Here is an 11,818-nt window from a genome sequence, read left to right on the forward strand (position 1 = left end):
AGGTGAGCATGTAGCTTACCAGTAACAAGACTTTCATGACCAGAGCCCACTGTCTCTCTGAAGAGCTCCTCCTCAGCTGTACCATTAGTGAGGGGACAGGGCAATCAGGAGACCCAAGACCTAACCAGCAGAAACAAACAGCAACTTTCTGGATCTGGAAGCAGCTTGTTTTCAGCAAGGGCTTTTATTCCTCTTCCCTCCTAGCTTCCAGCTTCTGGAAGGATACTCAGGGTCCAACTGCTTAGAAATGGTAATTCCCTAGACCTTAAGACAGCAAAATAGTTCCTTTTGAAAATCAGAAGATTACAGATCTCACACAGGAAAAGTTGTTACAATGTCCTCATTATCTTTAGGCAGAGAACGTACCTGCTTAAAGATATAGAAGGGAGAGGGGCTCTGACCAACTAGGCTAGGAGACTGTCATTGCTGCCAGCTGCCTGATCAACTGACATATTTGAAGAAAGCTGGTACTTTATTCCAGCATGTGACACTGCCCCCCCCCCCAGAAATGAGACATTTTGTTTTTCATTTACTGCAAAGATTTGTAAACTATCCCGAAGGAACATGACATGTGTGATTTAACAGCTTATTTAAGTTTAGAAGTGAGATGACTTGGTTCACTGGGGTTATAAGTCTCTATCTACTTGTTGATGAAAAACACAGTAAGCCATGATTGTTCCTGGAAATTAAAGAGAATGGATGGCCACTTTCCACACACTTGAAAAGAATGTAAAGAACAAGAATCCTCACATCCTTTCTATTTAAGCTTCTAGGAAACTTACCATTTGAAACGCTTGTGAGCAGCTATTTAAAAACTGTACGGTTCTCACCGAGAAAATAACTTACAGAGCAGTCACATTGTTTGACTCTCAAGGTCACTGTATGATTTCCCCAAGGGAAGTGGCTGCTGGAAAGGAAACGACATGCTCTCTACTATTGTTAAATTCATCTTTTGCATGGTCGTTCAGTTCTGTCTTTGGATAAACGTTATTTCCCCCAAATCCTGGCTGTGGTGCCAAAGAATCTATTTTCTGAGTTCTAACCTGTGAGTGCCCCCCTCAATTTTTGTTTGCTTGCCCCGATGTGGTTGGTGAGGCTAATGTTGAGTAAAATTTAGAGTTGTCAGCAACTGGAGGATAGGAGAGTACTGCAGGACCTTCTGATGAAATGAGGATGGACTTGGCTAATTAAGATTATTCTATCTTAATAGACTAATCTATTCCTGAGATCTTACTTCTCTGTTGGTTTCACACAATGCACCAGTCAGAAGATGACCCAGAAGCTACGTGGTACATGTGGTACCACAACTACTTCACTTTACAAGGAACTGGAACTCAGTGAGGCTCAGGACCACTGTCGGGTTCCACAGTAAGTCAGAGCTATGTCTGGGTTTTAGATGTAGATTAAAACCCCAAATAGTTATGCCATTGCTTCAAATCACCAATGCTTTCAGCACTCATAGTTTCCAAGCACTTCAAATGTTACAAATGCTACCATACTAACTTTCAATCAAATGTTACAAATGTTACCGCATTAACTTTCAAGTATCAAATAAAGACTGGTCCACCATGGCTGCACCTGTTGAGAATGGTGAGGGGGCTTCTTTCCCTTTGATCTACAGAGCAAATGTATGGATTCATTCTTATTTGTTCATATGGTAGCTTTTACATGACAATGTGCCTCCAGAGTTTCCACTTCCTAAACCTTAGAAGTTCTACAGGAACACAGAAATGCCTGGTGTATGTATGTTGTACATACAAAATATTCGGCTTAAAATATTAAGCGACATGAGCTTGGAAAGATGAGCTGTCAATACTGATGCTTTAAAAATTAGCTTGAAAACTGTACACCTCAAAAACAAAACAAAACAAAACAAACAAAAACAGAGTAAGCTGGAAGGAATTCCAGCTCTCCTTGGCCAGAGATTTGTATCTAACAGCTCTCATTACTCCAAAGCCCAAAATTTACACCATGGGTTACAGTCATTTTTAGCAGAAATGTCCCCATGAAGTTCTTCCTGTTTTCTGTACTCCAGGACATCAGAACATCGATCTGCTGTGCCTCCTAGTATAGCTGTTCTATTACCACCTTGGTATAAGGCTTGGGGCTCACTGTAGCTCTTAATATCTGCTTTGTCACATGTCATGTTTGCCAGGATGTGTTATGTGATTTCCTCGAAACTAACTTTGATAATCCTTATAGTGTGGACCCCAACTGGGAGCCCTGGAAATAGGAGGAGTCCCACTTTCTCCCACATAAGAATGAATGTGGTTTCTTGGGCTCAGACCCTGGGGACATCCCTCAAACAAACTCCTGCCGGGGCAGAAGAGAGTTGTCATTTGACAAAGAAGAGTAGGGATAGGGCCACAGGGGTCCACAACTAATACAAAGAAATATTAATACTGAAATTATTACTCCTATTCATACATGAATCTCAGAAAAGGCAGAGATCTAAGAAAGAACTCTTAAAAACAGTTTTCATAAATCATAAATAATTTCACAAATCTATCTACATGAAGTGATATAAAGTTGTAGTGACTATTATACTGAAAAGTAGTATTTGTGCTATGGATACAGACTGGTGGTCAAGCACAAGCTTAGCATGTGTGCAGTGCACACACACATACATACATGCAAGCACACATGTGCACACACACACACACACACACACACACACATGATAATGCTACATTCATTAAACTTGCTACCATCCAGCACTATCTGCCATTGACATATTTTTTGTATAATTATCTGATTTTCTTAATAAATCAAATTTTTAACAAGTCAAACTGAATCTAGTTGACTCTTAGATACCAGAGCTGCTCTTCCCTCTCCTAAGGCCCCAGGGACTTCTTCAACCACAGGAATTAGCATTCAAATGAAGAAGCAACAAAAGGGGCTGTCACAGGGGCAGAGCCCTAGATGACAAAATCTTCCATCATAGGATCAGTATGGTAAGAGCCAAATCCTTTGTCAGGGGCCGTCTAATCCTTGATTCTGTAGGTAGACCACCACTGTTAGCCAGTGATACACCACTCTTCAGGGCTAATCCCACTCACTTAAAACTAAAGCAAACTAATTAAGCCATTCTGTGAAGTCTACTGTTTAAAGTCATTCTTGATGAAAATAATGTTGTTTACCACCATTATGTGGACGTCTACATGTGATGCTTAATTAGCACAGTAATAACAAACAGGGCAGGGATTATTCCTGCACCTCCGCCCCATGTCTGTTGACTAACTGTGCATAATAACTAGGGTCAGGCTGGAATGGGGTCTGAAATAGAGCTCAGTCTGAAGCACTTCCTGTGGCACTCTTGGAGAGGCTAGTCAGGAGCAAGTCTACTGGCCCCAGCTCCCACGTGGAAAACAGACACGGGCTAGAGGTGGGCAGTAGACCTGTTTTCCAGCAGGCAGGAAGTACTTTGAGAGAATGAACTTGGTGACATAAAGACTTCCATGGTGCTGGAAACGAGCTCAGCTGATCCAGGGCTTGCCTAGTCGGTGTGAAGCCTTGAGGAAGCCTTTGGGCGTACTCCGAGCACTCTATAAAATGGCTGTAGTGGTGCACGCTTGTAGTCCCAGTCCTTGGGAGATAAAGGCAGTTAGAGCATTTCAAATTCCAAGCCAGCCAGGGCTGCCTATGAGGAAAAACAGCCCCACCACTAGACCATTATAATTTGGCTGTAAGCTCAGTTCTACGTGTAGGTGCCAGGAATTGCACTTTCCTCCCTCACTTCCTGCTACACTGTTGGGACTGGAGTACTCTCACAGCAAACAAGGACTTGCTGAGTGTGTGGCCACCCTTGTAAAATAAAACACAGTCAACAACAAGGCATTTGACAGGTGTGCTGGAGGTAGCCATGGTGCAAAGAAACGAGCCTAACAGTGGAGATAAAACACGCCCAAAACAAAGTCTCCTGCTTCCCCAGAACACAGACAGAGCGTCTTACCAGGATTCCCTTCAGCTCATCCACCGCACTTTCTGAGCCCTTTAGAGAGTCTGCCTATAATTCAAAAGGAAAAAGAAAAAAGAAAGGAAGAAATTACTGTGTGACTTGATTTTAAAACCTGAAATATTTAACTCTTCTATGAAGTGTGTGTGGTGGGGGAAAACCACCTGTGAGATTTTTCTTCCACCACGGGGGTCCTAGGAATGGATCACCAGGCTCCATATTCTTTAACACACTGAGCTGTCTTGCTGGCTCCATAGAGAGATTTTTATGTGCTAAGTTGTTGGTGATCCTTTTGCAGGTGGGAGGGTGATGCGTATGTTCATGGTATGCACAAGTACAGGCACCAAGAGCACAGAGGAAGATAGAAGTGTCCTTCTTCATCATTCTGTACTTTGCTCCCATGAGACAGGCCTCTCACCAAACATGGAGCTTGCTGATTTTTGGAGATGCTGACAGTCAGCAAGCCCCCCAATCTTCCTATAACTGGTTCACTCTCAACTTCCCTAACCTACCCTCCCCCACCCTCCCTCTCTCACCCTGTGAAGGTGCTGTGAGCAGCCATGCTCAGGTGGGTGCTGGGGACCTGCACTCAGGTCCTCAAGCCTTCACAGCAAACACCCTCACTCACAAGCCATCTCCCCAACTAGCTCTATGCTTCACAATCAGTTTTGTTGTTGGGTTGTTTTTTTTTTTTTCACTTGAGATTTGGAGGAAAACATTAGTCATTTCAATGCTACCAGATGGCCACTGAATAAAAACTTAGAAGGTATATTTAAAGCACAAGGACTCAGGCTACCCTCTTCTAAATAGTGTGTCATCTTGTGGGTATCATCATATCTACAGAAGGTTTTTTTAGTAAATACTAGATTTTAAAGATTTGGTTTAAAATCACCAGACATTTTAGTAGCAAGCTGTTCTTAGACATAGTTTAGTCTTCTGCCAGCAAAGGAAGGTGGGCTAGACAACTGTGAGAGCAGAAAACAGGTGCTGGGCAAAGAATTCCTATGGTTCTCTTAGTTCCAGAAAGACTGGCCACCAACAGGAGATGGGCCTTTCCCAGTAAGGCAACATCAGGAGGAAAGGGCACCAACAGAGAATGTTAGCACCACTGGCTTCAGGTACCTTTGAACCCAAAGGAAAGAACTGAGTCCCCCGAGTTGTCCTCTGACTCTGTCCACACACATATGCACAAGCATACATCCATGTGTACACACAAAGGCAAATGTAGTAATAATATTTGTTTGTTTGTTTGTTTGTTTGTTTTAAATTATCCCATTTCCATTTTTCAAAAATAAAGACAAAGACAAAGTAGGATGTTCAACCTTCACAGCCCAGGTTTCTGAAAAATGAGAATTTCCTCAGTATCAGACATAAGCACTAAGACACCAATTCTAACCAGGCCAGTTTTACCTACCTGAAATATCAAGAGATTTGGAAAACAGGACAGCAAATAATTATCCACAATACAGGCTTAACTCTTAGGAAAACTTACCTGACAACCATGTCTTTGAGACTAATGCCCTACCTAAAGGCACAGGCAAAAGAGTTGCTATGCACCTGTATGGGCCTGGCTGCTGAAGCCTTCTGGAACCTGGACCACACACTATCAGACTGTGACATTCTGGGACTTGTGGGCCCTGGGAAGAGGTTTGGATTCAAGTGTACACTGACCATGTACAGCAGAGGTTATCAGCCTGGTCACTCAGTGTTGTACTGACACAGTCCAATGGCAGTGTGCTATACCAACACAGTCTGATGGCAGCCAGTGAATAGCCCAGTTGCCAATGGATCCTAGCTGGGATGTTTTTCAGATTTTGAGCTCACATGAAATAAAGGCCAATTGTTGCAAGAGAAGAAAGAGGAAGGGATGTCCTGAAAGCAGACACAGGGCACCCATTGCTTTAAGATGCTGTTAATGGGTTGTTGTTTGTTTGTTTGTTTCAGATAGTCTTTCCCAGGCTGGCTTCCAATTCATGGTACTCCTCCCTTGGCTTCCCAAGTGCTGGGATTGCAGACACGAACCATCACAGCAAGCTTACCATTTTTTACTCTAAACTAATTTGGTTTTATTATGATACAATATTTTTCTCTAGAAATAGTTTGCTGTCACTTATTATTTCCAAAATGGTTGTGACGTAAAAGACAGGAAAATATTTTCTTTGCAAGGTGGCATCCAGATCCTTCATTTTAAAATGCTTTCATATTTAATTTCAGTTGATCCTTATAACAGTGTCATCGAGTCACACACAGTAGGAGCCGGCCCGTTTCAGCACCTAAACTATTACCGGATCATTCTACCCAGTTTTCTTCTTTCTCCCTCTCCTAGTTAGACCACTGGCTCACACCTAGGAGGCACAGTTGGCTGAAATTTCTGTCGTAAGGCCTCCTTCTTTCTGAATCCAGGCTACCATGAACACTCTCTACATTGCCTGTCTGTCTTGCCTGCTGGTTACCAAGTGGGAACTTTAGAGTGCCTTAGAACTTCTATTCAGTAGTTATTACACAGGAGTTCACAGAGTTAGAGAAGAGTGGCCGTAGGGCTGAGGAGATGGCTTCACTGGTAAAATGCTTGTCTTGCCAACACGTGGACCTGGATTTGAATTCATTTGAGAAGAGTTTGGTGTGGTGGCATAGGTTTATAATCCCAGCCCTGAAGAGGTGGAAGTAAAAAAATACCTGGGGCTCACTAGCCAGCCAACCTGGCCTAGTCAGTTGAGTCCAGACCAGTGAGAGAGGCAAGAGCCATCCTGAGGGGCAACTCCTCAGGTTTCCCTAGCCTCTCCCCACACACATGAATGTGCACATCACAGACATGGATGTATCTGCATGAACTGGCAGGGAAACAAAGGCACAGATGTGTGTTCATGCCCACACTCACTCACTCACAAAAGACTAGCAGTCTTGAAAAGAAAACAGAAGCGAGCCATGAAGTACGTTGAACAAAGAAAGGAAAGAAGGCTGTCCACATCTCATTAGAGCAAGGAAAGAAAGGATATATTTTTTTTCAAGAGAAATCTCAAAAACTGTTATTGGGCCCATTTGAAAGTGACAGACAGACACAATCGGGTTGGGGGGAGGCCTGTGTGGGCGCCCAGCATGGATTCCCTTACTGTGCTACTCGGGAGGCAACTGCCAGTATTTGGGCAAACCAGCTTAGTCGATTATTAGGTCTCTTCCACTATTACCATGTGGTTTCCCCCTACACACAAACTGAAGTCTGTGTCCCTTACTGTGTCCCTTACTGACTTACCACCAGTGCCCACAACAGTGTCTGACACAGAGCAGGTACTCCGAAACCCGCAAGAGAACAAGGGATCAAAGTAAAGAGAGGGAGTGGCAACTGTTAGTTGTCTGACACAGTGGCTCTCATCAAAGCCCCTCTGGAGCAGATGACAACACTAGGCAATAACATCCATGACCTTTCAAACCAGCTCAGGCTCACCTTCGGTCACAGAGCCCTCTCAAAACAGGCTCATACAGAATTGAAAACTTCTTGGACACATTACCTTCCAAGCCTTGGCAGTCAGTCCTGATGTAGCTTTTATCAAATTCCAAACTTTTACATTAAAAAAAAAAAAGGAGGAGGAGACAGAAGAGGAAGAGGAGGATGATGAGGAAAAAAAAGGGTAGAGGGCCAGAGTAGAAAGATGGCTCTGTAGCTTAGAGTACTGGATGCTCCTTTAGAGGACCAGGCTTTGACTTCCAGCACCTACATGGCAGCTGGCAAAGGCCTATAAGTTCAAGTCCAAGGAATATGATGCCTTCTTCTGGCCTCCTGGGATAGCAGACATGAATGCAGTATACACAGACATACAAGCAGGCAAAATACCCATAATTACACACACACACACACACACACACACACACACAGCTGAGTGTAGAGTACACAGCTGCATATACCTTTGCCTTGGGTCTGGCTGTCTGGTTAACCGGTCTAAGATGAACTCCCTTTTTAATTCTGTCCATCATCTCTTCCACTGCTTGTCTCTTCAGGTCTGTGACTTCCTCAGCTGTGTGAAGAACACAAACAGAAATCATCCTAGGCACAAGAAATGGCAGATTCCTCTTGCTGGTGACATTGTGCTGTGTGCCTACTAGAAGTCATTATTCAGTTCATGGCAGAACACCAATAATTCACTATGGGTGACAGCTACTCTGTGGCAATGTTCCAAATAATATATCTTTTTAATTAAGAAGACTTTCTAATCAGAACACTTAGAACTATAACAATCAAAGTCAAGTTTGTAGCATGGAAATCAATATGGTCTCACCTCTGAGAAACATAATACAAGAATACACCTGGAGATATGGCTATCTCCAGGTCTTTTCTTCCTCTCTTCTCCTGTGTGTGTGTGTGTGTGTCATTTGAATGCCTTTGTATACATGTATAGAGACCATAGGAGCACACTGGTGTCATGTTTCATTTCTCTTCACATCATTTCTTTGAAACATGGTCTCTCACTAAACCTGGGGCTAGGCTGGTGGCCTGCAAGCCCCAGCACTGTCTACACCTCCTTCTCCACGTTTGTGGAGCCAAGCCCTGTTTTTCAAGGGATTGCTGGGGATTTGAACCTCAGTCTTCATGCCAAGTGTTCTTGCCCTCTGCGCCATCTTTCCAGCCTCTGTACCATTCCCAAGTCATCCATTTTTGCCACAAAGATTTTTTTTTTAAAGATTTATTTTATTTATTTTATGTGTATGAGTACATGAGTACACTGTATCTGTACAGATGGCCATGAGCTATCATGTGTGTGGCTGCTGGGAATTGAACTCAGGACCTCTCCGCCCCGCTCTCTCCGGCCCCACTTGCTCCAGCGTAATTCACTGTAGCTATCGTCAGATGCACCAGAAGAGGGCGTCAGATCTCATTACGGGTGGTTGTAAGCCACCATGTGGTTGCTGGGATCCAAACTCAGGACCTTCCGAAGAGCAGTCAGTGCTCTTACCCGCTGAGCCATCTTGCCAGCCCAAGATTTTTTTTTTTAATTTATTACATCCTGTATGTCAAAGAAAGTGGATCAAAGAGATCTCTTCTTCAAGGGAAAGAAGTCCAGTTAAGAGACAGACAGCAAGAAGGTAAACCTGTTTTTAATACCATGCTCTGTTTAGGAACTGTATAAATAGGAAACATTTAAGCAAATCTTTTTTCAAGTCTATTTAAGCTATTCACGTTTCAAAAACAACAAATATGCATCCAGCAATGACGTAAATGAAATCATTAAATGTGACTATAAACTAGCTTTCAGGGGTTGGGTGTGACTCAGGAACAAAGTGCTTACCTACAATGTATGAAAAAACAAAACTACCTATTGTCTAATGTGTGTGTGTGTGTGTGTGTGTGTGTGGTGTATGTGTGTAGTGTGTGTGTGGGTAGTGTGTGTGGTGTGTTGCACACATGTGGAGGTCAGAATAGGATACCAGGTGTCTTCTTATGTTGTTCTCTGCCTTACTGACTTGAGACAGGGTCTCTCACTGAATTTGAAGCTTGCCATTTGGGCCAGGTCAAGCCAGCAAGATGGCTCTTGGAATCTGCCATCTCTGTACCCAAATGCTGGTGCTAGAGACATGAGAAAAAAAATTTTTTTAATGAATTTGTATGCAGTTCCTCATGCTTGTAGAGTGAGGACTCTTGACTGAGCTACCTCCTCAGCCCTGAGTATCTGATTTTTCTTGCTTGCTGCCTGTACAGCCAAGGAATACAAATGAGTTAAACTGAAACTTGCTGACCAAAATCAATTTGGTTTTTCTCAAAGAATTTCTTGGCCAAAGTATGCAATCAGTTTGGCACGTCACCATTGATGCGCTTCTAGACCTGCACTACTCCTAGTGAATTCACTCCAGCTGATACACGGAAGCTAAAGTGCCCACTGAGACCTAGGCTGCATGGCAGACGCAGTCTGCCTGATCAGTACTGAACTCCGGCTTTAAACAGATGTGATGTCTATACTATGGGGGAGTGACGGCTAAGTCCACAAAGGCTGCCTAGATGAAGGTGACCGCAATATACCCCAAACTAATTAGTGCTAGTTTCAGATCTAACTCATGGTTCTTTCCTGAGGAGAGACTTCATGTGGACCTGGGTAGCCCGTCCTCATCTCTGAGTCCCAAAGGGAACACCGGAATTTACAAGTTTCTATTATCTTCCACTCTGTAGCACCAAATGGCTAAATCACTGCTACTTTGGGAAGTATAATCTGATTTCAAGGACAATTCTGTTCTCAGAGGCTATTGGAAAACTAAGAATTAAAATGTCTCAACGTGGAACATGATTCAGATCCAAGAGTCATCTTTCCACAGGTGTCTTAGTTATTTTTAAGTTACTCTCCTCACTGTTGCAACAATGAAAAAAAAAAAAGCTACCTGAGGAAGGCAGGGTTTGTTTTAGCTCAGTAAATCTATCACTGTGGGGGAGAGAGGCCATAGCTGAGGATAGGCGCTTGCGTTCTTATTCAGCCTAGCCAGGGCCTGCAGGGCCTGCAATAGCTGCCCACATTTAGAGTGAGTCTTCTCATCTCCATTAATCTAATCCAGGAACTTCCTCATGGGAATGCCCAGAGGTTTGTCTCCTGAGTGATTCTAGATCTTGTGTCACATAATGCAACATGGTAAACACAAGTACCCAAGTTAGAACTCACCAGCAAGTGAAAAGTGTTGGAAAAAACAAAAAAGAAACAAAGAAAAAAAATGTCTGAAGCTTTGGATTGATCAACTATGTGCCCTCAAATAGAATTTAGAGGTAGAAACTTACTCTGATGGCTCACAAATATCTACAAGGGGGCAAACAAGAAATTCGCTCACTCATTCACTGTCTCCCTTGATGTCCAAATATCTGTACATACACATGCTTTCCTGACCCTGTTCAAAAGGAAATTAGGAAATAAAATAAAATGAAAGCCAGGTCTTATACATAAACACCTAGCATGGGATGTGGTTTAGTCCTGGGAACTCAGAGACCAGTTTTAAAACACCTTTCCCCCCTCCCCTTGGTTTTGTTTTCTTTTTCAGAAAGGCTGCCATTTTGAGTGAGACTAGGAAGAGCTGCATGGCAGAGGGAACACCGCCTACAAACAGATTAGCACTCTGCAAGGACTGACTGCAACCCAATTAAATACACCATACAGAAACTAATTAAGGCAGACAGATGGAGAATTACGGGCCACACCATTCAAATCTGCGACAGCATCTACCAGCAGGAATTTAAAGTAGCTCCTTATATTTGCTTGCCAGAATCATAGTGATAATTCAGAGAAGTGCCACTATCTGTATTGTGCACAGATTATAAACCAGGCTTTAATTTCTCAGCCTTTTTTCCCCAAATATAAAGGCTTAATTGGTCTTAAGGAAAAGAAATCACTCTTATCAGAGTCCCTACTCAGGCGCAACACAAGGGCAGCGCTAAGCTAGCCGCACAGGCTTTCTTCCTCTCACCGACCTGTTTTTGAAATGGCAAAAAAGCAGTCTATATGAAACTTCTGAACTATTAAGCAGTTCTAATAAACCGGCATGAATCACCTACAGAGCACCCGCGGTATGTTTTGTAATTCCTTCTGCAATCTCGCAGTTGGTAATTGTCTCACAAAAGCATGTAATCAGGGGGACAATGGAAATATGCAGGATGCTGGAGATTAGAGAAAGAGGCTAATGAGGACAACAAGTCTAATGTTACCTAACTGCCACAGGCGGAAAGAAAAAAAAAACCCAACAAAACAAAACCAAAGGCTCTTTGAGTTAGGGCTTCAAGGTCAGTCTTGGATCAGAATGCTACGTGTAATTAATTGGGGCTTAAATTTTTAGACCCACTTGGAAAATAAGTTAGATCTTAAAAGAAGAGAGAGAGAGAAAGGGAGAGAGAGAGAGAGAGAG

General features: G+C 43.1%; 1 protein-coding gene across 2 annotated transcripts in view; it reads right to left on the bottom strand.

Moving 5' to 3' along the window:
• Shtn1 (shootin 1) overlaps positions 1–11,818 on the bottom strand; it is a 104,467-nt gene that overhangs the window by 22,620 nt on the left and 70,029 nt on the right. For both annotated transcript variants that reach the window (XM_031390849.1, XM_031390850.1), the window contains exons 13-14: positions 7,856–7,965; positions 3,953–4,006 (exon numbers count right to left, since the gene is read on the bottom strand). In XM_031390849.1, the coding sequence (XP_031246709.1) occupies positions 3,953–4,006; positions 7,856–7,965 (164 nt within the window). The remainder of the gene's footprint in view (positions 1–3,952; positions 4,007–7,855; positions 7,966–11,818) is intronic.

Source organism: Mastomys coucha, unplaced genomic scaffold (genome assembly GCF_008632895.1).
Source record: "Mastomys coucha isolate ucsf_1 unplaced genomic scaffold, UCSF_Mcou_1 pScaffold21, whole genome shotgun sequence".
Classification (NCBI taxonomy): Eukaryota; Metazoa; Chordata; class Mammalia; order Rodentia; family Muridae; genus Mastomys; species Mastomys coucha.